Source organism: Apteryx rowi, unplaced genomic scaffold (genome assembly GCF_003343035.1).
Source record: "Apteryx rowi isolate R43461 unplaced genomic scaffold, aptRow1 scaffold_428, whole genome shotgun sequence".
Lineage (NCBI taxonomy): Eukaryota > Metazoa > Chordata > Aves > Apterygiformes > Apterygidae > Apteryx > Apteryx rowi.
In genome coordinates, this window is record NW_020450681.1 from 674,137 (window position 1) to 701,956 (window position 27,820).

Below are 27,820 nucleotides of genomic sequence, written 5' to 3' on the forward strand. Positions count from 1 at the left end.
AAACATCTGTTCTTAAAGACCTCTTCTTGGAAGTCTGCTTATTGCCAAGAAATTTGGCTTTAGTATTTCTTCTTTTTAATCATTTAGTAGTCTGACATGATTTTTTTTATAGTCAGTATTGGCTATACTGATCTTAAGTGAATTCAAAGCATCCTGGGGAACGGGGTGGTGGGCTGGAGACCCTTTATTAGATGATATAATGTGTAATACCAGGCAGAACTGGGCTGCTGACCTAACACTGAAAATTCATTAATGACAACCTGACCCTGATGTGGTTCAAGGAACAAATGCTAGAAACACAGTCCTGAAACAAAGATTATTTCACCATCATCTGCATTGTTTTCTACAGAAAAGTTTTCTAATGAAAAGTCATTCCAGGACTCGGTGAAGTTTTTTTACATCCACTTGTTCATTTCTCATGGGTTAACAGCAAGCCTTGAATTCACAATATTCAAAACCACATCAGAAAGCTGTTTCCCCGGTTCCTGTATGGTTTCTCCCCATACAGCAAAAACAATGCACATCTAACAGTCGAGATCTTTTTGGCTCAAGATAGAAGTCAAGTGTTTTCTCCACCAAAACCTAATCTATGGACATGAGTCACTAGCTGGAATCAAACCATGTCTCACAGTTCGGCTTCCTGGATTACAGGGCTGCTGGGCTGAATGCAATCAGACAGGAGCTTAGACACTCAGGCAGGGTTGTGCCAAACACACGAGACCTGTAGACTGCAAGACAAGTGATGCTGTACTGATCACTGTTATGGAAAGGGACCATACTCCTTTGAGCTAGGCTACCTAAAGAGGACTAAACAAAAGTAAAAGTGTGTGTATAGACAGCAGAGCTAAATGGAGTAATATCATTTTTGAACATCTGGGAGGGCTCAGCCATGTCCTCTGGGTATAAAAGGCCAATTTTCAATAACTAGACCATTTAGCAAGTAGATTATAGCAGCATCACTGGTTTCTCTCCCTACTGGCTAGCAGTTCCCATTTCTCCTTGCAATACCTTTGTGCAAGCTCTCATTAATCTGATCAAAGGGTGAACAATGGTTACCCCCAAGGTATGAGACCACTGTTCAAGACAAGACAGTGAAGCCTGCAGACATGGCCTCAGCAGACACGGGTTGAGAGTCTCTGAGGGGTTTTGGTAGAGCTTAGTTTCCAAAAGCATGATCCTCAATTCTGCAAAGCTGTTGCCTTAATTTGTGTCAGACTTCCCATTTGTAAGGGTTTACATCAGCTCCAGATGTTTTCTTGTTCTTTCAGCTTTTTCAAGTGACTAACTAGAGGCAGCAGGCCATACCCTACAAAAGCCATGAAGGAGATCTTTGTTTCTGGAGATTTTAATTTTAGGAGACCTGTATTTCAGGAAAACACATCTAATTGAAAGGAAATGTGAAGACATGTGGTATCTGTAACTCAGTTATTACATAAACGACCTGAGAAACTGAAATCAGATGCATTCGATTAAAACTTATTAGAGATGGTTTGGCTGTTATCAAAGATAGTGAGGCTGGAGCACATACAATGCAATAATCAGAGTTAGAATTCTATGAGACAGCTAAAAAATTTGTTGCGACAAAGAAAACAAAGAAACAACCAAAATATTGAAAGCATCACAATCATGGGAAGCACATACTAAGAAATCAGGTGAAAACCAATGGTCAGTGATGAGCAGCTTGCTGAGCCAAGGCATGGGATATTTGTGCTACTGGCTGAAATCTGGGCTGTAGGCTGAGAAACTGTGGTGCAAATGTGCCATTGTCAATAAGGCAAGTAGCTAGGAGGGTGCTATCTGCACTGCAGATGTCTCCAGTGAGGGGAGAAGGGTAAGGACTAAGGAGTTGAGTGTAGCCAGCTAGGACTACACTGGAATTGTGAAAAGCCCTGTGTGACAGGTTTCAAGGGTCACTGCAAATTTTTTAGCTATAATTCTTCACAGTCGATAGAAAGTAACTGCAGAAAAACTGGGTGGCTATGAGACAGAAATGGGTTCATAATAAAAAATTATGAGTTTATTGGCTAATACTAACCCCTTCTGTTCTAAAAGTGGAGGATCTTTTTGTTGAAATGACAGAAGAGGACCTCTGGTGTCTGAGCCAATATGATGCTAGAATGGCTCAGGGAAAATGTTTCCCACCTGAAAAGGAAAGGTACCCATACTGAGAAGGGTGCTAGTTAGACTTGATTAGATTTCTAAGATTAATTAATACCAGATAGGCTGAGAGGTGTGACAAAAAGAAATTAGCAAATCAGGAAACAGAAATTAGAAGGAGTTTGGCTTTTATCCTAGCAAATTTGCTTATCAAAGCATACTTTTTACATGTTTTTCAGAGATGGAAAAGCAACTACACTGACAGTCCTGACGATTAGCATTTTTGTGAAGGGGCAAATATTCTGTTGCTCAAGCTGGTGTACAAGAAGCTCTTTCAGCCAAGGAGAACTCACAATTTCTTTCTTACGTGACAGTGGAGGTTTTCTGGGCTAACGTGAATGTGCATCAGCCCTAGCCTACCTCTCTACTAAATAAGGTGGTTATACGGTCTGGAAACAGTCATCCTGTAACTAAGGTGACTTGTTAGACAAGGGAGTCAAGATATATTTATAAAGGACCACTGTTGTACCCAATGGTTTCCAAATATCTTCTGTTCTGGGGTTAATCTGGAATTGTTTTCAGGGTGCTGTCTACACTCCTAGTCAGAGTAAATAATAAGAAACTCAGGGACTAGAAAGTGTCCTGGACTAGAAGAGGTGGGAACTCTCAAGCTATACCTACATATTATTATAGAAAGAGCTGTAAATTCATGCACAATCACTACATAATAAAGCAATGGTAGATTTAAAAAGGCACTGAGTGTTAAGCAGTAGTGTTTCTCAACCTGTGCCCATGGAGGGTACTGAGATGCAATTTAGCAAGCTGAAGGATATCCTTAAAAATCCATCTTCCATGAACTCTCGAATCTCTCCAATTCATATAAGTTCCTGTTTTTCACCATATAGCAGTCTGGTTTGGTCTTTATCCTGAAAACTTCCAGGAAAACAACATTAAATAAWATAGCCTGATACCTATACATCCGAAGCTTTTCATTACATCAAGTATCTCTATAGTCAGCCTCCAAAACTGTGTAATATTAAACCATCTCTRTTTGTAGATATGAAATGTGCCTCAGATAAAAATAAGAATGCATGTGCCACCAGAAGGCTAAAATTAAACTTTGAGTAATTTAAAGAACACAGGATATTACTATATGTAGGATATGTAAATTATAAAGCCAGTTCCTGACACAACTTTCTGAAAAATCACTGATAGATCCACTGAGTGGTATTGGGAACCAAGGAAGAATGAGATTATGAACCTATGCAGGAGCCAGTGAGCATTGGATTTGTCTCATCCTAACATCAGCCAGCTGAAAATAGGTGTCTAGTCTGTGCTGGCTGAGTAGCTCCATCTTCAGTCAAGGGGAGAGAGATCAGAATCTCAGGAAGGTGATTTCACTCCTTTCTGAGATCAGACCTAAGACAGACTTTCTGGAGGTCTGCTTTACAGAGAGATAGCCTCTTCCATCAGCAACAGAGAGATGATTTGCTTAGAGTAGGATCCTACATTTCAGGGAGAGAAATCCCATTGCAATTCTTTTGCCATAGATTAGTATTTTAAAATAACTCTTTTAAAGCTATGGCAGGCTGGGCAGGATTACCATTACAATGTCTGTTTAGAGCCATTTTCCTTAGGAAACTGAGAGCAAGAGTGTGCTTAAATACAGAAGGAATGCCAGCCTGATGGATTTGTATGTCCCAAGTTTGACTGTATCTCCTGAGACWTATCCATATGGACAAAAATCAAATCCACCCAAAGTCTGTCTTTGAAAAGCCTTTGGTATGAGCTACATAATGCTGTAAAACTGATAACAACAAATCAAAAGTATTTCCTGGATGGACAACGTAAGCAAAGGTTTTGACTTGCATCATGGACTTCTGGTGTGTCTACAACGTTGCATGGCTGGACTCTCAACCTGTAATTCATTCTATTTTAATACTCCAAAATTTGGCGTATTTGATATGCTGACACATATTAAAACCAGTCAAACACCAGGCTCAGTAGGAAAACAGCAACTAACAACTGCTAGACTCCTACTAAGCTTGCCAAGGATGCTTCATGCAGGCTTAGGAAGGACATCACAAGAGGCTCAAGTTGAGCCAAATTGCCACAGATATTAGCCTAGTCCAACACAAGTCATGCAAGCAGGAACTACTATGGCAGCAGAGTGTTAGCAGCAAGACATATCTGAACAAGCAACATTGCTAACCCAACTGACCACAATTTAYATATGTTAACCATACACTGTTTAAGGCAGCTTTGTATTCGTGATAGAAAGGGATGTGCCTTGAAAAAGGTGTAACAGGGGTAATGCACTCTTGTTCACATTGAGATTTCTGTTAGCAGATGCACCAACACTTTCTGTAGCTGAACAACAGATGAGTACATTCCTAGATGACTGGGCCACCTGCTAGTGTTCCTTAGAAACTGATTTGGAGCATGCATCAAATGAAGACATTTTTCCATTATACACATGACCCGGAGGACTGACAGTATTGTGCATTCTATCGACATATTTTCATTGCACACTATCTACAATGTGCAATTCTACATTCATTATTATTTCATATTTAGGATTTCCATTGAAGTTAAAACTGGCTACTTGGATATTCTCCTGCCTTTTGGTATGAAATCCAGCCACTGGTTTAAGTTAAACTGTTTGGCTTGGCAGTGGAAGGATCTGGATGAGCATCACTGAGACCCTAGCACCAGTCTCAGGTGGGAGATAACCTTCTACCTCCCAATTACGAGCCCTGGTGAGTATGTGAGCAGTGTTCCTTGGGCTTCCCCAGTAAGTGGAAATCAAGTGATCTCAGAGTGTCAACTAAATTGTGAAAGTGCAAGTTAAAAGTCAGAACTGTTTTAGTGATCTTAGAGTTATGTCCTCTGAGGGCTCAGACTGCCCAGAGCTGTATTGTGCCTGCAGGGAGGAAGGAAAGGCTAAAGACATTCATGCATCTCCCATTGGCTCACACACTCAGCAAAACATTGTGACTGCAGTGCAGCAGCTGGAGATTTACAGAGGCAAGATAAATGCAGTGGGAAAATGTTAGCTGAAGACCTGCCATGACCTAGCTTCAGTGGCAATGATATATATCTGGGCACAGAACAGGATGTGTAGTGTACCTCAGGAGTCACATGAGTAACCATCAGGTTTCTCCTTGGCATGTGTGTGTTGGGCCATATGCTGCCATCGTAAGCCTTGGCCTGTCATGTGGATGGGAGTTGGCTTAGTTGTGTTCAGGGTTCTAATGAAGGTCCCACTGTCAGTTAGACTTGCACTAGGGACTGAGTAATCCAAGAACTGTATGGCAGTTTGCATCTTTTGTAGCATTGCTGCTGGTTGGCAAAGGGTGTATCACAGAGTCACAGAAATGCTGACTAAAAAGGATCCCTGGAAGACTCTAGACCTCCTCAAAACAGGACCCTTCCCAGCATCAGCCCAGGATGGCTTTGTGCAGCTGAGTCCTGCAACCCCCCAAGGATGGAGCCTCCTCACCTCAGTGGGCACCTGGCCCAGGGCCACACAACCCTCTTGGGCAAGGATGGTCTCCTCATGCCCAATCTGAACCTCCCAAGCCCCAGTTTGTGGCTGTTGCCCCTTGCTATATCATCTGGCACCAYKTAGAAGAAATTGGCTCCCATATTTTTAACTACCCTTGAAGAAGTCACAGACTGCTGTTAGACACCCCTCAGCCTCTGCTTGGCTAGACTAAATGAGCCCAGCTCCCGCCATCTCTCCTTGCAGACAATGTGCCCCAGGCTCTGACCATCTTGGTAGCCTCCATTGGCCCTCTCCAGTTKCTCCACATCCCTCTTGAACTGGGAGGCCAGCTCAGGACACAGTATTATAAGTGAAGCCTTCCAAGAGCCAAGCAGAGGGATGACAGCTTCTCTTAATCTGTTGCCCACACTCCTCCTCCAAACGTAGCCCAGGATGCAGTTCATTTAGTTTGTGATGAGCTCAGCTGCTGGTTCATATTCACCCTGATGCCCATAATCAGTGCAGGTCCTCTTCAGCACAGCTGTTACTCAGCTGGTTGTATGCACACAACTGTGCCAGTGGGAAGTGAAGTTGCTACCTGACCACATCAAGGTAAGCATTGACATATAGCTGTGAAAGCAAGTCAGCATGCCAAATGGCTGGCATGTGAATTTGTAGGCTGGTGGCCTCCAGTGTCCACAGCACCTTGCAGTCACCCCTGGGTTAAGAGCACCAGGTGAGCAGAAGTGCCCCCTGAATTTCCGGGGCTCTTTCATGGGGCCATTAGGTGGGTACTTAACTTTATTAAATGCTGCTTTTGAATGAAGGATTCAAATGAAAAACATTTGGTTTGCAATTAAACTGCCTCTTAAAAGCGTGCGACCATTTAAATTTGCTTCTAAATATAGTTATGAGAATAATAACAGAGATCTCTGCTTAAGGGCAGAGACATGTTCTTGAATCTATCTGTGAGTCACAGCATTTCTCTGTAYGTTCATTTGGCTCTGGACTTGTGTYGGCCCTGCAGAACAGAACGGATGCTTGGGGCTGAGGCACTCCAGGAGACAAGAATGGTTAGTTTTCAAGGGAATGACACTTCCTGACRGTCAGGGAAATGCATGGATTTCTTACTATTTATATCTTTACTATTGTGTTCTAGTAGCATTTTGAAGCTGACACTGAACTCAGGACGCTATTGCACTGCAGTCTGCCATACAGGGGAGAAAGAGAACCAGCAAGACATGCTACCTAGGCATATTAACACTGCCATGACTTGGAGCATTTTGAGGTTCATCCTCAGAAGCTGCCCTCTGGTGATGTTTGGAGCTRCCCCTCTATGTTTGCTGAACAGGGCAGAAATGAGTCTGAATTTCAGCTTGATCCTGGACAGCTTTTACTATGCAGTATTGTCTGACCAACAGATTCTGCAGGAAGGTGATATAGAGTCCCACAGACCATGTCTAGCTGTTCAAACCACCAAACAAGACCTTAAAACCAAGATCTGGAACTCTTATGGACATTTAGTTGTTTACATCTCTTTTCACGAGCAGTGGAGCATCACCCCACCATCATTCTTTGTTACCTCTGGCCTAAGTACAGTCCCCAGGCAGCTTCACCTCCAGCCTTGGCAGACAAGCTTTGACACATCTAGGGGCAGTGGTTTATGGCATTATCCCACCAGCTGCTTGCCTCTTCCCATTGGCAGATGTTAGCACTGCTCCAGCAGCATCAGCATAAGGCAACATGGTTTTATGCATCAACTCTACCAGTTGAGAGCTTCATGTGTCAGCACAGGCTGCTGTTGGAGGAGCTTTGGCTTCAAGYGCCAGATAGGAAGCCGGAGCAGCACTTTCGGGCTCGCATGGTAAGTGCTGTCAGTTCTGTCACTTACATGCTCCAGCACTATAGTAATCATTTTTCCCCAGAACTGGCTGCATTTTAAGGCATAGGGAAATTATACCTGGGGTTATTTTTCTTCTTTGTAATTCTCTAGCAGCTGGATTTGCATCAGGAAATCTACTCCTGTAGTCTGATACTGCACTGCAATTTTACATATTTCTTTTAAATAAAGCTTTAAGGGCCACATGCACACAACAAAACACAGGCTACAAGATATAAACATTTTGAACCTTCAGAGAGTGAAAGAAAAAAAGAAAAAGAGAAGGATGGTGAAAAGAATGAACTCTCCCATTCACTTCAGCAAGGTGAAACACTGAAAGCTAAAGAAGACAAACTACATGCCACCCCATACTGCATCTACATGCAAATGGTTTTCACATATGGGTTTTTCCGAATGAGGAAGCTACTGTGGGGCCAGTGAAAACTTGTTTTTAAGTTTCTATCTGCCTCTTCCCAGGGGCCCAAGGCCAATGTGATCCTCAGTGAGCTGCCAAAGCCTCCAGCCTCTCTTGAAAACATTTCTGAGGGATAAAAATAAAATTTAATAACATATAATGGACAAAGTCATTCTTCCAATTGCCAAATCATCTACTTAGAGGTCAAGAAATGCTGGATGGGAAGATGCATTATACTAGAGTCATAATTATGTGCAGTGACCTGCTGGTACCGTGTCTCAAGGAGCCATGAAGGAGTGAAGCTGAATTAGGTCTAACCCTTTACTCCAGACTCCCTGGGTACACCGATGGCTCCAAGTCTGGTTCCCTTCCCCAGTCTGGTGATATGCTAGGGTTTTCAAGAGTCCTTGCCCCATTCAAAGATGAACGATGTGCAAGGAAGAGGAGAGCATTTGGTACTTCTCCTCAGTTTGTGGGTGAAGCTGTCTCCTTGATGGTCTTCTTCAGCCCCTGCATATCTGTTACCAGTCTGAGAGCAGGTTTCTAGTTGTTTCCTGGGCCACAATATCTCTGTCAGATTGCACTGGCACAGCTCTTGGCATTGACTGGATTTCCCCCTTCATCTAAATTCTCTCTGGACAACAAATGCACCAGAAAGCTCCAGGGCCTGTCCATCAGTCTGTCTGTATTCAGCGTTGCCCCGTCTTTCATACCTTGATTCGTATTGTCCCCCGTGACGGAGCTGTGTGCTGTTATGCCTGCTGTTAGGAGGGCATTTGGGCCTGGCATTAAAAAACTGACTGCAGGTGTGACTATGGTCTCCACTGTCCCTTCTGCAGGCACCTAAGAGGGTTGTTGGCCTGACCCAAGGCCACTGGCTGCAAGGCTGGGATGCCAGCCATGGCCTTGCTGCCCACTTTGCTTCCACCCATGCCACCCCTAAAGGGGCAGGAAGAGCAGCAGGTCTGGGTCTCCCTAGCCTCACCATGTGTCTCCATCTCTTCCTTCTGTGCCTTTCTTTCATTATAGCAGCTCAGCAGTAACCCAGACAACATAAATGTTGTACAGCATATCCAAGGAAGCTTTTGCTGGCTTCAGCATCTAGCGTCAGTGGTCTCATAGGCAGTGTTTAGACGACCTTTTCACATCTGTGCCACATTTGTCCCTTTTCACTGCTATTATGGGGGGGAGGGCACGTGAAGAAGACTTGGCCCTATTGCAAAATACAAGGGCCTGCTCAATGAAGGTTACATCTACAGTCTGCGTTATCCCTGGACCTTGCTCATGCATTGCCTGGGAAAATGCTGGTTTGTTGGGGACAGGACCATGTTGGGGAGTTGCTAGCAATTAAACAATCTGGACTGCAACCCCCAGGCCCTGTCCCTGTTGGCTTTACAGGCAACCTGCTCCACCATCCCACTGCCCTGTTGCCACCAGCAGGCCTGAACACTGAAGATCTGTGTTTGCACAACAAAATCATTCCCTTTCCATGCTATTTTTTCAAAGTGCTCCCACACACTCTCTGTGCCAAGAGCTGATGGCTTGAGCCTCACTGCCTTGCACGTAACATTTTGCCACGGAGACCAGGGGCAGGACCCACCCTCCAACGTAACGGCCCAGGAGCTGAAGGGTTGCTATTGAATGATGAGCTCTCTAGACACTGTAAGCAGATGGGCAGCACCTTTCCTTTTCCACTCAGTAAAAAGAAAATTTGGTACAAACCCTCAGCAGTTTCGTCTTTTTCCCACCACACTGTCATTGATGTACTGCTCGCTGGCGTTGTTTGACTACCCCGTGGAGCAGTGGGACTGTTCCAGCCATCCCTAAGCCCCTGTACTAGGTGCAGAGACCCTGTTTTCATTGCACTTCTTTCCTTTGTGCATGTCCAGACACTTCCTCCCCACTACAGAAGCTACAGAAACGTTTTTTCCCATTTATACCCAGAGCCATCAGTGGGGCTGAACCTCTTATAACCAGAAGCAGAAATAATCTGTTTTGATTTAGCTGCAAAAATATTCCCTATACAGTAGAGAAATACCCAGAGAGGTTGCACTAGCATGATTGGAGATTATCTGTCAGCAGTCTTGGTGTCCTGCAAAATGAACAGTATTCCCAAAGGTCTCGTATTCAGCAGAGATGAATTTAGCAGAGGATAAAGAAATGCTAACGATCTCCCTGTCCAGCCCGGCCTGGTGAGGTGCGGGAGCCCTGCACAGGGGACCTGGTGGAGGCTGCTCACAAGCTCTGCTCCCCTCCCTCTGCCTCTGGGCATGCGCAGTCCTGCGAGGGGGACTCATGCCCCAAAGTCTGCTCTGTGCCTAAAGACCACTGGTGATCAGGAAGACAACCTGAAAAGGATCTTTTTTTAAGAATATATGTCTCAGTAAACTGGAAGGGACAGATCATGAGAATTCAGCTCCACAGAACAGATATTTAAAACCTTCAGTGGGACTGAAGGAGACATTTAGTTTTGCGTGCTGTGGGAAGCATTGTCTCTGTCTGAGCAGTCAGGGAGCCCCGGCTCCAGATATTTCTGTCCTTCTGTTCTCTCAGCCTTGAAGAAGCCTCTAAAACCTTTGCCGTTTTTGATAGCCTGTCCCTTGCCCCCATCCCTATCTGGGGTATCTCATTACACCGTTTTAGTGCAGTAGAGACTCTCTATCAATCACCTTGTATATTGCCTGATTCTCCTAAAATGTGCAAGACACAGATTTAGGGAATGAAATTCTGTGGATAGCTTGTTTGACTCACTCTCTTCCCATACGCTGCCTTCCATGTCCCTGGTATTTCAGTCCATGACCAGCAGTCTTGCATCTCCTCTGTATTGTTCTTTTTGGAACAAACTGGTACAAATTTTGGGGAAGGCAAAGACATGGCGCAGACACCTGTCTGTGGTGTCTTCTCCTGAAAACAGGGAGAGGCATTTTGCTAATGGGGACATATTCTCTTGAGAGGGAAAAACAGACCTTTTCTTCAAGGAGATTTGGGTTCCTCGCTCTGAAAGTCAAATCCCTCCTGATTCAGGTGTTAAATCCTGATTTATATCAGAGCCTGAGGCAGGTCAGGAATCAGCGAGACCCCGGGAGAGCTGATGTCACGGCAATGTACCATTGCCCCGTGCAGTTTCCAGTGGCAGGTTGTTCCCTTTAGATCCAGCCGTGCAATTTTGACCTGTGCTACCACCCACTGTACACCCCCACTTAGACACGCTGCTCCCCAGATTAATGGGAAAAGGGCATAATGAATCAAAGTGATGTGATCTATATTTTGGTAGTCTCCCCTGCCTCGGGCTCAGGCCCTGAAGTTAAGCAGCCATGGTCAGGGTGAGGAAATCATTTAATTCTTTGAGAAAACATGCTGTGATTTAGCCATTTCATGAACCTGCGTAGCTTTTAAACAATTCCTGAGCGTGGACTTCTCATTGTGTTCTTAGTCTTTCACTACTGCGGCTGCATATATTCTTTCTTAAAGTCCACGGCAATAAGCAGATTATTAAAAAATTCGGCTTTCCATTCTCATTCTAAATATTCCCAGATATGGCAGTCCATTTCCAAGTTCACTCCCACCTACTTCTTGCCATCTCCATGTTGGCACTGAAAGGATCTAATTCAGTAATAAAAAAAGACTTTTCTGGAAAGGCAAAAATCATCCAAGAATCTCGGTAGCACTAATTCCAACATCTCCCTCTTTGCCCTACAGATCATTAGGCTTAAAGCCCCTACCTGGAACATACAGAAACTTAACGAGATATATTCCAATGAGAAATCCTACATTATAAACAGAGAAATTAACTGAAATATTCTGTTATGCAACTCACTGTCTGTTGTGTTTAAATGACCTCAAATGTTTTATTCTGAATTTTTTGTTTTAAAGTGCTTCCTATTGCATTCTGTTAATATATTTGTTTTTAAAATGAGGAATAACTCAGGTTACTTATCAGTCACATTATAAAATATAACCAGTTCTTTTTTTCTGTTATTTTTATTGTTGCTGCAAGAATATAAGTGACATTTCCATAATTATAAAGAACAAAACCCATCTTTGAGGAATTTTACTAATGAATATTTTCTCAGGTGCCATTTGTGTTCTCAGCTTATTTGCTGGACTAAATTCACATGACAGAATACAACAAAAGAAGAGAAAGAAGTCCAAAAACTGCATCAGCAAAAAGAAAATAGAATTAAAAATTTTAAAAAAGGATTGATCACATTTTAATAGAAAAGGAAGAAAAATACCTGCTAAAAAGCCATGCAACAGACAAAATTTCTATTGCACAAGAAAATAAAAACGCATCATTTTACATCTAAAACAAATGACCATGCCTACAGTGACAAAAATGGAGAAATTAAGAGTGTGGGGAAGACTCCATTTGTGCAAAGAGAAACCTAGACAGTGTCCTTTAAAAATAACCCCAAACTTTTCATTAATTACCAGGCAAATCTGAAGAAATTATGCTTAGAATCAAACATGCAATCGTGGCGAGCTCAGCAGGGCTAAGGATGAAAAGGAAGGAACACGCGTACACACAAATCCCATTGCTAATAATTAATTAATTCCATAATCAATCATAGAAAGAGGGAAGAGGGGGGGAGAAATCTTACCACCAAATTGGGTAGCCGGCTAAGACCTTTGTGCCATTGAAGAGAAAAGATAAAATTAATCCAAGCAGGTGGTAATCCATTAGTCCAGGCTGGTGGAAGGGGAAAATCTCAGCGAAGTTTTTCAGAAAAACATTAAGTGTGAAAATGAAGAACGTCCCCCTTCCCAGAAAAAAAAAAAAAGAAAAAAAAAGAGTTAAACAAAGTCCCTTGAAGTGCGGATGACTTTCTGGCTTGTCAGAAACACACCTCTCCAAGCCTTTTCCCTGTAGATCATCCAAAAGCGTCTATTAAAAAGTGCAGGGCTTGGGGATGTCAGCAGGCAGCCAATCAGACCGCATGGCCCAAGGTAAGGGATGAGTCTCAGCTCAGGGCTGTCAATCATGCTCTCCTCCCCCTCTACCCCACAACTTTGTTCCTAGCCCTTGCTTCCACAGTCAAACCCTCTTTGCAAGAGACCTTACTGGGGTAGTGAGATTTTTGGTGGAGTTTTGCTTTTTTTTTTTTTTTTTTCCCTAAGTTCACTTAGAAACCCAGGATGCACAGACTCTGCTTCTGGCTTGGCATGCCAAGACATTGCAAGGTAAGGATGAAGGCTGATGGTGATTGCGCTTAATCTCACGGTGGGGGTGAGATAGACAACTTATTCTTTAGATGGAGAGGGAGGTGAACATTAACCCTTGCAGGAGGGAGGCAGAACTGGAGGGAGCACCAAAGAGCCAGAATAACCCTCTGAAAGTGTATCAATATGTTGAAGTGAGCCCCATGGGCAAAAACTGGTTATAAACTTTAAATGAAATCAGCACTGCCGAGGCTTTTAAAAGCTTGTGGGTGGGATGGATGGAGGGGGGGAAGCAATGGTAGCCTGAGAAAAAAAATGCCATGTCATGGTTAGAGTGGAGGGGAAAAATGTGAAGATGTTCCATTAATTAATTTCTTATGAAGTGCATTGCTGGATGCAGAAAAATGAAAATATTAATAAAAAAACCACACGTGCAATAAGAAGAGATCATCACAAGCAGTATCAGTTCTCTATACAGGTTGCATGTTGCAAATAGACCCAGCAAAGATTTTCCTTGACTGTCTTTGTTATTGCATAGAGAAGCTGTATTTACAGGAGCTATTGTGTCTGAGCAGCAGGGCTAGGGGGTGACTCAACAGAAACAACGGAGAAGTCAAAAAAGGTACTTTTGCTCACAAAGCATCCTGAGCCATCGCAGCTCCACTGTCTTCAGTGAAGCTGCCCAGTTTATAACCATCTGGAGATTAGGCTCCTTAGGAGTACTCACCAAACTAATGTAGTGGAGAGCAATGGCTGTAACAGAGGACCAAGGTCCTATCTTGAGCAGCCCAATGCATCTGATGGCTTCAGGTTACAGACCTTCTCCTGATACTAAGGCTCTGGGTGCAAATGAATTCCTTGTTGGTAATTAATTACTGGGATGCACCTGTCTCATCTTTCTCTCTTTCTTGATTCCTAGTTCTTAAAGATTTTACTGCAGGTTAAGCAGGTAAGCAGGTAAGCAGGTTCTTGGCCATCATGTGTCCAAGAGAGGACAACCACCACCTCCCTGTTCTGCACATTGCCTCTTCACCAATCCCTGAATCTGCTGCTTCTCCAGGCTTAGGTCAATGGGCTTACCAGCCATCATGTTAAACACGGCTTGTTCCTCTTGTAAGATTTCAAATTCCAAAGGGAATATTAGGTGTAGTCTGTCCTGGAAAATCTCTTACATGACACCTAGCTGTGTTTGACTGAATGCAATCATTTGGCTTTAATTAAGCAATGGTTTTCAAATGGGCATGGAGACCCATGGATTTAACCTGTTCCACCAAATTAAACAGGGAATGTTCCCCAGATCTGAAACTTTATGGTCCAGGTTGTTAGATCTGAAGCATAGACCCTGGCATGGTCCCGACCTGGCCAACTAGCACTGTTCTCAGCAATCTTTAGTCACAATTTTGGGATTAGCATGGAATAAGAACTATTTCTAATGGACCCTTAAGATGTGACCCCATCTTTTGCAGGCTGAGTTTAGTAGGATGGATGAAGGCTGTTATCTGTCTCTGTCTGGTTCCAGTACCAGAGAAAGGTCACAAGCAGTTTTAACTTAGTAGAACTGACATAGCCATGGAGTACAGCTAGAGAGTCCATAATTGTTATGAACAAAACCAGACCTTAAATTGCTATACAGGTTTGTACCTCTACTGGTGAATGTTTAGGAGGCCTACAAAGAGAATAAGGGGTAAAAGTACTGGGTGAAAGTGTTTTAGTCATTGAAATGTCAAAATGTTAAATAGGCAGCAAAAGGAGAGACTGAAGTAAGATATCTCAGGTGATCCTACAGGTGACTGACATTCCATAGAAAAAGATGAAAAATCCCAAACAGCACAGAAATCTGATTTGGGGAAGCTTCTTCTGGAATCTGAATTGTTTGACAAGTTGGAGTTGGAGCATGTGTGAAACACTCAGCCAGGCAACAGAGAAAGATGATTTCTCCACCATCCAGTACACTGGCAGTTCTTGGTGGCTGGGACATTCCCATCCATCAGACACCAGAAAACAATGCAAAATGCTCTTTATCAATTTCTTTAGGTTAGGATTTATAAATCAAGGCAATAAGAAGCCAGAAAGTGCTGCTTCTGCAGACAACAAAGTGTGTGAGAGTGACTTAAGACCCCGAATCTGGAGACCTTATTTGCTGTTTACTTGGAAAAGTTGTGTGCAGCAGTATTGCCTCAGGAAGTGCTGTATTACCTAAGAAGCAGAGATGCTGAGGTGCTCACTCACATTGCAGTAACTGCCAGCATCACATTGATGTGGCCACAGACAGCACAGCATGTTTGTAAAGATTTGATCCCTAGCTCATTGAGGCCAAGGCAAAGCTCTCCATTGACTCCGACAGGTATCTGATCAAATCTCACATTGAGTTCTTTGTCCTCCCACACCTTTTAACTTCTCCCATCCAGTATTCTTTTTGTCTGCTCTGAACATCATAGACTGTTTGTTCCAGAGTCAACAGGATTTCATGATGTCCTACTTTTTGGGAAGATACTATGTGCTTTTGAGTGTGTCTACAGTTGTTTTGGCTTGGAGATCCTGCAGGTCCTGTGAGTAGAAGGTCATTATGGTCTCTAACCCTGTTCACATGTGACATGATAGACTGGTACAGAATAATCAGCTCAAAGTGACTCTTGGCTCCAAATTTCTCCCACTGAAATGAGTAGAAAACTGTCCATTGATTTCAGTTGTATGAGCCTAGATCCATGAAGCTGCAAAACGTCAGGCATTTCTCGACAGGGATCATGACATGTATCATTGGGCTGAAGATGATGTCAGCCATGAAACCAACAGACTTACTTTCAATTTTCTCTGCTGTGAAATGAAAATCTGATCCTTAAATGCTAAAATCACCCTGGGGAAATTTCATGCTAACCTGAACAAATATTTATGTGTCCCTCTGCAAATCCTACTTTTAAATTTACTTTCTAAGAGGAAATGATAGTAAACAAAAAGAGTGCAATTTCAAAATTTCACCTATAGATACATCCTCATGCTAATGACGGAGAGTTTTATTTACTGGGGGTCTTTTGAATCACATTGGTCTGTATAATTTGGCAATATTGACTCTCATAGCCCAGTTTGATTAAGCCCAGCGATGAACAATGTGAGGAAGCCAGAGGTCTGGCTTCAGAACTTCAGGACTGCTCAGTAAAAGTCTTGTTGCCTTTACAATGTCAGTATAGAAGTCTTTCTGTATTGTGCTAGCAATGTAGTACAACCCACTGCAAGCTCACCCACTGGAGATGTTTAGGCATTTGGAGGAGATCCTTTGATTCATTCTAACAACAGTCCAGCAAAGGATCACTGTGATCCCATTAAAGACAATTCTCTTTCTCCATGGCATAATGCAGGACAGTGCTCTAACTTTTGTCACTTTTCCTTCTTTTAGGTTCTGTTTCTTCCATGGGAATCGACTGGCAGAAAGAAGCCGAGTGCCCAGGGAAGTTGATAGGACCGTGGAGTCTGCCTGGATTTGGTCTCACTATGCATTTCAGTAAACCAAGCAGTTGAGGAGTGTGAGGCACCAGGAACTAAAACTGTTCCTGGTGCACTTCTGCTGGCCTTGGTGAAATTACACCATCATCAGTGTGACACAAAGAGCCTGACTCAAACCACACAGCAAAAGGCAAGAGATGAATGACCTGGGGTTGCTGCTGCCAGAGAGGGTTCAGATGCCTGACCTGATGTGTTGGGGAAGGCAGAGATTGTACAAGAACAATGATCCACTCTGTAGCACTAAGCAATGGCATTAGGGTGCTTGATTTGCAGATCAACTTTGGTTCAGTGGTGGAGAGTAACTTAGCCAGTTGCTAGATGTTGAACTGCACATTTGGGCACTTATGGGCATGACCAGAAACAGAAACTGAGAATGTGGGTCCCTCGATACTATGGGCCTCTGGGAAGTGCAAGATCTCAGAAGCAGCTGGGTGTGTTGTTTTGTGGACCGAAATTTTGGGCTTGGTATCTAAAGTGGAGGTAAAATAGCAATTAGTTCTTTGGTGGCTCTCACCTTTAATCCTAAAATAAATCCATATTGGAAAATATGTAAAGAGCTGAAGCGATCTTCCCCCAAATACAAAATGAGCAATCTGAGCGCCTTCCACAACCTAAACTACTCAAAACCTGTGTCTTTCTGAGGGCTGGGTTTGCTGCTAACTTATGACCAATAACATTAACATTTCTCTATAAATTTAGCTGTCCTTCAGTTTTCTTGGCCATGTATCCTCTCTTCTAGATACTTTTGTTCCCTCTGTCCCTAACAAACTCTCCTCCTCTACTGTTTTCTGGTCCTTCCTATCTCTGTTCATGGTATCTGGACACACCAAAGCACAGCCATTACCTGGAAACATAGCATCTTGTATTAACACTTGAGCAGTATGATTTAAAGAAGAGTTTCAGTGGGTATTACATCACTTCTGACCTTGTTTGGACTGGAACAACTTTGTATATTTCCATGTGTCTTCTCAACTTGCTCCATCACCAATGATCTTGGGGTATGCTCTGACACATTTGCACTGCATGGACCCACTTAGCATACTCTTCCCTCCTGTTAGGTGCCTTGAATCCATGTTTTCTCCAGAAAAATTTTATTGAGATCTACAAGTAAGTTCATGTCCTATGCTGGATTGCAGGAAAGCTGACTTCTCATGTTTGCCAGTCCGTTATGTTCAATGGAACCCTGCGTACAGGTGATGTGTAAAGCTTTTAGGTGCCTGAAGGAGAGGTAGCTGTGGGGGAGTCCTATCCACTGGGATTGGAAGATGGGTCTTTACTTGATCAGATGAGCACCATGATGATGTTTCTGCTTGATATTTCTCTGAAAAGTTTCACTGGCTGAAGATGCTAAAGGTTGAAGCATGATTCCTTTTTTTGGAATGAAGCATGTTCCATGTATAAAGGAGGGGAAAGACGGGGTTTAGCCTGAGGCCTGGTGTCAGTAGAGATGATGGTGATGGAAAGCACTTAGCTTAGCAAAACTCATCAATGGTTTTATCATTTTAGGAAAAAGTTTATGACTTATTCTTCTGCAAATACCCTCCCCCCACTCCCTTCATTTTTCTATAAACTCTTCTAAGACCACAGTATAGAAATCCTGCACTGCTTGCTTAAGATATTTTCTGTCTTCCAGAGATGCTAGAAGCTCTTTTGTACCAAGCTTTTCATGTCCCAGAAGGTCTTGCGGCCAAAGGAATTGGACTTCCTTTTTTTGTTTGGAAACAAGAGGTTGCATTTTCAAAACATTGGTGGAGAAACCTGATATGGTACCTGTTATCATACACAAACAAAGGTGTTATCATACACAAACAAAGGAAGCTTGGGGTTGTGTTCTTGGCTTTGCCAATGACTCCTTGTGTGATTCTGATAGGTCAGGTTCCTTATTTGTGTCTGTATTTCCTGCTTGTAAAATTTTGGAAGTAGTCACTTCTAAGTGTATTGTATTAGTTCCTTCAGGAAAGAACTGTCTCACCCTCTGGTTGTGCAGACCTGAGCTAGAACATCAAGGTACAGCTATGAATCACAGACTTTATAATAAAAATAGATGCCATTGCTGTTACTGAACATATGAGGAGAACTGGGATCCCAGTTCTTGTATTTGAAGGCCAGAGTGAATGATAAATGGTGCTCCACCTTGTTTATTTTTACTCCTCTTTTTTATTCACATATATTTTGTTCTGTGGCCAGGGGATCACAGGAAATACATGAGGTGGAAATGTGGAATGCTGCTTCCTCCACCATTGCCAGTAAGACAGAGATCTTCTAAGGACACCGTTTCCAAGTGCCTGGGTGCCACTGAACTGGAGCTTGCTATAAGGTTTCAGGCACAGCAAGACCTGTTGGGGGTCCTGCAGACTTTGATTAAATTACAGACTTACAGACAGACAATTACAGACTTTGAATAAAAACATCTTTCTTTCAGACTGTCACCTCCTTAACTTCCTTTAGCAGTTCATACTCTGTTCGCACAGGTCATACTCTGTTTAGTTTTTCAGATGCTTTCCTCTATCTTGCCATGGAGATCTGCAGAAAAGAATCACCTAATGGAGCCCTAGGACACACGTTTTTTAATGATTGTCACAGCTCAGAGCACAGAGTGCTAGCACTGAAACCCATATCAAACTTCAGTAAATACAGGGACATAAATACTATGTTTGATTGGCACAATTTTGCCTGAAACAGTGTTGGCCCACACTGTATCATGGAGGAACATTGCTTCAGTGAAGGGCTTAGAGAGAGGCAATACATGTGATGAAGCCTTATAGTCTTCTCTATTCACTTTCTATTCTTTTATCCAAGGACTGATTGTACTCATCCCTACTCTCTTCTGAGATAACGGAAAATCAGAGTCTGGCAGAGGAGGGCATCTGTCCCATTAGCCATCAGCTGCTGTTGTGGAAATTATTTCCAGAGAACTTTTAGGGTCCTGTTCAGCCTTCATTGCTGCAGTACCTCAGTCAGGCAGGCTAACCTCCAGGGCAAAAGTTCCCTAGGGATCTCTTGCACATTATTGTGATTTTTCATCAATTTGAAGCAATAGCTTGGGATTCAGAAGAGGCGTAATTAGGATGGTTGAGCACATGTAGGGCATTGATTGCCAATGTGTGTGTATGTGGTCTACACATAGGTGTGTGTGAGCAAGTGTAAATGGCTGATGAGCATTTGTAGATGAATGGTTGTGGATGCACAGTCTTGCTGGTGAGGAAGCAGACTTAACACAAGCCCCAGAACTTTCTGGCGAACAGGTCCATTGTGAAAAGCATTTTATGGTTAGTGCACACTGTCTCCAATTGTGTGGTGCAGGACAATTTTATGCCCTATATGTTTGAGGCCAGCCTTGCTCTACAAGAGAGGCAGAGCTGCCTTTCACAACTGCAGTAAATCTGACTAATTGGACTAGCTGAGCCTGTGAAGAAACTGTGCCCCAGGTCTTGGGCTTGTTTGAAGACAGCTCTGTCTACTCTGACATCTGGAGGAATGCATCACAGGGACTGGGGGAAGGGATGGAGAGCAAAGGGAGCAGAGTCATGCCGCTCCCTTCTTTCCCCAGGACTCCAGCCTGGGAATATCCTAAATGCTGGAGAATACATGGTAAAAAATGAGACCAGATATTTTTGCTGCAGGCCGTGACTTTCCAGGATGTTGTAGCTGGAAATCATGGGGCCCTCTGATGCGGGCAAGTGCTTGTGCTGTTGAACTGAAAGGAGCAACACGCATTTACGTTAATGTTGCACTTCTCCTGAGCCATACTGTAGGGTAATGGTAGATGCTGCCACTGAAGCAATGCTAGAACTGAAGGCTCTCTCTCTGCTGAGACTCTGATACTTACCCAGGCTGTAGTGGCCATCTATAACATCTCCATCTATACACGTCCCGATCCTGAGGATGCCAAGAAGTGAGTGCCATGGTCCAGCACAGCCGGCCCATCACCAGAGCAGATATAAACAATAGTTTGGCTCTGTTAGATGGCCCTGATGAGCTGCACCCCCTCACCTCCCCCATGCTAGTGGTCCTGCCAAAGGTATGGGTTAATGGAGGAGATCTCAGTCTTCCAGGGTTATTACCTGCATTCAAAGACCAGGTATGAGGCATGTGCTGGGTCTGGTATTGCTGTGCATGGCCAAGAATTTGACCCCCAAAGGGCACTGTGCTCTGCAGGACCCCCAACAGGTCTTGCTGTGCCTGAAACCTTACAGCAAGACAAGTTCTGCTCAAGCATGGTCTGGTTCAACTGTGTATGAGCACTCCAGCATGGACAGCAGGTCTAGATTGCCCTCGTGCCCCTGCTGAGACAGATCAGCCCAAAAGCTCACAGAATCACAATATGTGCTTGATCAGTGTAAGGAAGTTCAGCTGCATTGTAAGAGGATGAAATATTGGGGGACAAATGTGGGGCTGGGGCTGGGGCTGGGTGTGGACTGGGGCTGAGGTTGAGGCTAGGACTAGGACTGGGGCTGGGTTCAGCTGGGCTGGTTCTGGGCTGGGTCTGGGAATGGGAATGGGTCTGGGCTGGGTCTGGGTCTGAGACTGGGACTGGGCTGAGTCTGGGTCTGGGCTGGGTCTGGGTCTGGGCTAGGCCTGAGGCTGGGGCTGGGCTTTGCTGGGCTGGACTGGGGGTGGCCAAGGGTGAGGGCAGCTGGCTGGGAGGCAAGCAGGAGGCCTGGAGCTGTGCATAGGGATTCAATCCAGGCCCTTGGCAGGGAAGTTTTAATGACACAACAACAACAACAACAAAAGAGGAAAGGGGGGAAAGGAAGAAAAGGCTCCTGCAGGGCTCGTTGCCACGGAGACCCCAAGGAAGTTTGAACCAGTCCTGCTCTTTTCACAGCCGCCTTTGAGCCAAGGAGGGAATTATGGCTGGCGATAAAAGGAGACATGTGGCCCTTTGCTCATAGGGACCGGCCTCTGCAGTTACGAGTCTTCGGCTCATTTTCTCCCTTGTCTCCTCCTGTAATTATGCATTCTGATCTCAGGCAGAAAAAAACTAGGACAAGTTGTGCACCCCTTGCCCTGGGGAACCCATCCCTGAAGGGCAGACCGCTATCTCTTTCAGTTGCTTGCTCCTCCTGCCGCAGCACACCGCCCCCACTTCCTCTGTAGTTATGAAATTTTTACGCATTTGGAGCTGATAAACGGCTCATGCTGTCTGTTGTCACATCAGCCCCTGCATAAAACAGCCTTGCAGAGGAAGGGGGGCTGAAGACCTTTTCTAGGGGAGTGGGAGATGGTTTTCCTGTTTGCTGCAGCTCTTGGGTTTTCAGAGGAGATCTCTTCTGGTTAAGCTGTGGGTCTGGCTGGCCAGATGCCGGAAATAAATGTGAAAAGGATAAATTCTTCTTGACTGAGCTCTGTGCTGCCTCCTCTGATTTCTCCAGTGACAGTTGCAAATAAAAGTCCCAAAGTTGTATTGTACTGCTTAGGTTATGTCCTTGCCTATTCCTCTTCATGGTACTTGTACTTCCAGCCTCTAGTGTAAAACGCTGCATGAATTTCTGCTTGGGCCCATATGATGCTGTATTCAAGGGACTAAAAGGCGAAGTGAAGCCAGAGGTGCAGGCAAGAGAAATGAGCCTCCCACAGGCATAGCACAGCACCAGGAGCAAAGCATAGTCCAGCCTGCAGCTCCCATCTCCTTACCAACTAGACTCAGCTGGGTTAGTAGAGCCCACTTCTCCTTTTCCAAGGGTTGTCAGGGGCATTTAGGTCTTCTGTCAAAGCCAGCAGACCTCTGGTGCTGCAGGTGTGACGATAAGCTATGAAAGACCAGGTATGCCTGGGAAAATGGGGTGGGGAATGAGGCTGGGCTCTGGTCTCCCCTCCAGCCCCTAGGACATCACTCCAGAAACCATTTCCCCTCTTGTGCTGAGCTGTGGTGTTGAGTACTGTGATTGGAGTGAGGCAAAAGGACAAAGAGGAGAAGCCAAGCCAGGCTGGGTAACTGGGTCCCAGCTCACTCTTGGGTAGCAGCCTTCAGCTACAGGTGGGCAGAGCTACTCCTGGAGCAAAGCATTCAAAGGGACCGGAGGGTTGAGGTGCCAAGGAGGGTGGTGGTGATATGATTGTGAAGAACAACCGTTTCCATCAGCTTCTGGGGTTTCTTTTTAAACACAGAACTCTGAAAGAATATTATTACCCAGAGAGGCTGTGGGATCTCCATCCTTGGAGGTTTTGGAGACTCAGGTAGACAAATCCATGGAAAACCTTCTGACATTAGTCCTGCTTTGAGCGGAAGGTTGGATTAGAGACATCCTGAGGTCCCTTTCCACCAGCACTTCTATAAGTCAATGATGATGCTGTATTGATTTGCAAGTTAATTTAGTCTATTTTTTTTGTGCATAATAATACGCAACTTTTAAATAGACCAGAACAGTGTCACAGGAGTCATCTGACCAATGGGTTACAGAGCCAGGATCCTACTTGCCTATTCTCCCTGGCTCCATGAAGCACGTAAGGAGTGCTGCCGACCAACTAAACACTGTGTGTGGTGTAAGAGGAAGTATATCTCCTGGGAACTGTCCCAAAAGAGGGCACAGACCTGGGATCACATAAAAAATTCAGACGTGAAACCTGCCTGCTGGTCAAAAGCTGGCTGAGGTCTGGTCAGGTGCCCATTCCCACTGATAAACCTCTCTGCTCAGGAGGAACATTCCCATTATGATATTAACTGGAGAGCACCTGGAACAACTGAGAAGTATTTGGACAAGTTCAGGAGAAATATTTTTGTTTGACTTTGCCACATTTTAGTGTTCTGTTTATCTACCGCTCCCACTCCCATCTCTGCTCCTTGGACATGTGATTGTGCACCCTACCCTCCTAACCCCAAAGTGGGCCTTGTTTTCTCAGCTCCTACTATGGGCCTGCTTTGAAGCTGATAACTTTCATTCTCTGTGCTTAGTGCTTTCACAGGGAGGAGACTCAGTCTTATGTAAAACCAAAAGGGACTTGCGTGCCTCAGAGAACCAATGAGTGCAAGAGCATGATCCTGGGTTGGAGAGCGGAAGGGAGTTGGAGGGCTGAGGGAGCTACACATCCCGATGGGGGCATTCCTGTCATGTGGCTAGGAAAGCATGCCACACTTGAAGGTCTTACTGCCAGGGGAAGCTACTACTTAAGCCTCCTTTTTGATCCCTGTAAATCTACTTCTGTCCTGTAACAAGGCAGAAAAGCCAGCTGGAGCATCCCCCAGCTGGTGTGGTTCTCTCTGTACCAGAATCCCAGTGATACCAGTCTCAGACAGGGAAGTGAGAGCTCCTCAGCCCCTCCTTAGTGACTGTCCTGGTTTAAGTTCCTGTGTCACAGTCTTGTCACAGGAACTTGTTCCCCTCCTGGGCTTACTGCTTCAGCTATCCTAGTACCCTGTTTGCGGGCTAGGCGGTGAATCACAGCAGCAAATTGAACTGGTGTAAAAATAACCCTTTTTTGTGGGTCTCTGTATACACCACTGTCACCTTATATTGCTTTGTTAGCATGTTTTTGGTGGAAAGTGCATACAAAAATGAATAGGTTTTCTGTGGATTAGAGCAGGACCATGGTCTCTGTGTTCATGTGTGTCTACATTTGTGCATCAGAGCTAGCATGTGCAGCATATTGTGCCCTGCTCATACTTTTGTGACCAGTGGCTGGTCCTCCTCAGTTGCCAGTGTTTCTCAAAGTCCATTTTTATTTGTAATGAAAAACATCATAACGGGCAATTCAGGCAGTGCAGTGACTAATGCTGACCTGCAGACCAGTTGTGGCCCATCTATGCTCTCTGTAGTCTACAATCTAGGGAATAAACATGTTAGGATGGGTGTGACTTGCCAAAGGAGCGGGGGAGTGTGTGACACAGTGCCATCCAGTGGACCTGCCACAGCAGACCACATAGCATTAAAATGTAGCGTGTCCATTAGCTATGTGGATTGAGGCACTGGGCTGTATATAATGCTTCCCTGGTATGCAAGCAAACTTGGGCTATCTGGCAAGGGGTAGCGCAGGTTCTGGATTACATCCCTGAAGACACATTCCCCAAGGCCTTGGGTACCTGGCAGTGCTCATCACTTATGTGTGCCAGCTGTGAGGATGCAGCAGGGCAGCTATTCTGGAACAACTGTACCTGGGGGACTGGCACATCACTGCCCATCTTCCCCCGCTCTCTGGGATGGAGCCGCACTGTGTGATGAAGAGGAAGCAAAAACCATGTTAACACTTGTCTGAATGGTTAGCATCACCATGAGGAGTGAAGGGAGTGCCTGCTGCAAGCTGACACCCTTGCACAAAAGTGCCTCATCTCAGGAGCACAGGGCAAGAGTGGTTCAGGCAGGCAAGGGCTCAGAAAGTAGGTAGGAAGAAAAAAAAAAGAAAAAAGAAAAAAAGGAAGCAACTTTTCAAATTGTCTGGAAGGATTTCTCAATGGAAAAGGCTTGCTGCTTGTGTGATCCTTGGGGGCACAGTACCACCTGCTGGCAGTGGGACGGTAGCAGAGCGAGAGGTGGAACAGATGGAGGAAAATGCAGCCCTTGCAGTTTGCTCTTTTCCAGAATCAGAGCAAGAATCCGGCTTGCTATTCAGTCAGTCCAATTTTAAATATTAGGTTGTAAGCTTAGGCCTCAAAGTCGAGCCATCCTTGCAAGGGACAGATTCCCCTTTCAGATAGTCACAATCACTAAGGGTCAAGTTGCGACACTTTTCCATCTGTGAAAGCAAGGCAATATAGATCCCCAAACAGAGTCCAGTTTAACAAATCTGCGGGTAGGGTTTATTTAGGTAGATCTTTATAGTTTTTTCATTGGTGCCTTATAAAGCTGTAATTCAAACTGTGTTTTCAACTCCTCCCCTCTTCTTCACCGTGTTACACATTACATCAGCACTTCCTACCTTCCTTCTCAGTCCAAATTTTTCTATTTTGTTCTTCTCTCTTCATCTCAACACAGTGTTTACTCTATAACTCTCCCAAACTCTACTCCACTTAAATTTATTTGACTAGGAAATATCAGCCAATTGATTTGAGGCTGAACAATTAACAGTTTTTAGTAATTTTTACCCTCAGGACCCTTAAGTCTAGCAGTCATGTTCACACTTTGTTTCTTCTTAGATCACTCTTTTGCTCCTTTTCACTGCTGTTTGTCTTGTCCTTGGTTAATTCGTAGGGCTGTTTCTGTATTCTAGAGTATGCAGCTGATTGAAAAAGAAAGCTCTGCACCCTTAGCTACTAGCCCGCACAATATGGCCCAGAAACTGTGGTTTAAAGCAAATCCATAGGATTTAAACACCATGCCTGAAAGCATTTATTAAACATCGTGGGTCCAAATATGATCTAGGACTTGGTCCCATGCTTGGAATATGGCCCTATTGTCTGAGGATGGGGAAGGGGCAGGACAGTCCCCACTTGGCTGCACTCCCTGGATTTTGCTTTCCTAAACCTAACTCATCTATCAACATGCACTCAACTGAAGACTTGTATCTTTGATCTTTGATCTTTGAAAATAGTGATTTGTCCATACCCGCAAAATTATCTGCTTGTGCCAATGCAGCACCTTAGAGTTGTGGACACACCTGGCTAAACTGGAAAAGGGACAGAGCTGAACACTATGGAGCTGAATTCAAGACACTTTGGGTACGATACAGCTCACCTAAGCTCAGATGATGACTGTGCAGGACTTGGTCAGAGCAGGGGGTCTAACACTTAGTCCATGTTATGGCTGTTTGCCAGCACGGGTGCTCCAGCCTCCAGGCTACATGTGGGCCTGGGACTGGATGTTCTCAGGGGAAGGTTGGTGAGATGGTGTGAGCTGAGCAAACAGCTCACTACTGACAAATGGAAGTGGGGGATCTGTTCTCTGCATCTTTCCTGCCTTTCCACCATGGGCTGTGCACCCATACGTCTCACCTGGAGACAGCTTGGGGCCCACAAAACCCATTATAGACTAGTTCAGCTCACTGATTTGGCAGAACATGTCAAGAAAGAGCCTGTGCTCCTGGGAGCAGAAGGGTGATGGAGAAAGGAGTGGGGGAGTGATACTCTCCTTTAGGCAGCAGCGAGCTGTTTGACTGGTTCAGCTTCTCCTCTGTCTGCAGCCTCAGACTCCCCTGTTCGAGCCAGGCAACCCTACATGGACTATTTGAATATTAATTACAATTGACAGCTCTTTTCCATCCATCCCAGACACCTCACTGGAGGCCTGTCTGAGCTGTTGGCCTTCTCCTATGGCCTGGGCAAGATATGCAGCTTTTTGGCATGACCTGACCTTCGCAGATAGCAAGGTAGAGGAAAATCCGCTAACTGAGCCTCTGATACATAACTGCATCCCTGTGCAGTTGGCAGAGATCCCCTCTGTGAAATAGGCATTGGTCTTGGTGGGTCTTATGAAGACTGAAGTCTTCTGGACTAGGGCTGGTAGGGCTGGGTGACACCCACTTCTACTCCAGTAGTGTTTTCTCCAGGGAACAAGGAATACCTTGAACCTGCTCTTCTCTCCTATTTTGAGCAATCATATGGCACACATTGCTAGACTTCAGTCTCACCAACCTACCTGGCTGGCACAACACACCATTTATCTGGCCAAATAACACCAAGATGCTTGCTTCAGATTGGGCCTGAGGAACATCTGCTCACTCCATCTCCTTGCCCTGGATTCCTACCCAGACATAGAGTGGCAGGACCTTTTACTAGCAAACAAAGGTGAGGAAATCCAGGATTTCAGCTTGTTTGTAGGTTCAGACCTGGGACTTAAGCCGGAAAATCCACCACAGAGTAGTGGAGATGAGTGTGCTCACAGTGCAGTTCATAGCATCCCTCACACAGATTCTTTCTGTGGTGAAAAGAAGACCCTGGTGCATGTGTACTTTGAGTGCAGTGGACTGCAACCCCTCTTCCAGGTCCTCCAGGGACTCCTGTTGATGTTTCTCCCTTTGTAGTTTGATTTTCTTTTGATTTATTTCCCAGTTTTGCCAATTTTTTCTGTAGATTTTCAAATTGGGCTCATGCCTAGCAGGGACAATGTGCAAAAGCAGATTCCCAGGAAAAAGTACAGGAACAGAATGTGCACGTAGAGACACTTCCCCTGAAAAAAATTACCAGATGCCAAGAATTTTCAGGTTAGGGATTTCCCCAGCCCAAGGTGGTGTTGATGGTTTTAGTAAAACTCAGTATTTTTTCTCTTCTATAAACTGGCATGGTATCCCCTTAATTTCCATTCAAACTTTTTGCTTCTATGGCATGGTGTAGCCAACAGTCCCATGGCTCCTGGTGACAATGTCTTAATGGCATGAAGAACTACATGCAGTGCTTTTTAAAATGCAACCAGCT

General features: G+C 44.6%; 1 protein-coding gene across 1 annotated transcript in view; it reads right to left on the minus strand.

Moving 5' to 3' along the window:
* Positions 1-12,560, minus strand: part of WNT3 (Wnt family member 3) — a 52,898-nt gene extending 40,338 nt beyond the window's left edge. Inside the window, exon 1 of the mRNA XM_026076191.1 lies at positions 12,480-12,560. Within this exon, the coding sequence (XP_025931976.1) occupies positions 12,480-12,559 (80 nt within the window). The 5' untranslated portion in view covers position 12,560. The remainder of the gene's footprint in view (positions 1-12,479) is intronic.
* Positions 12,561-27,820: the final 15,260 nt, after the last annotated feature.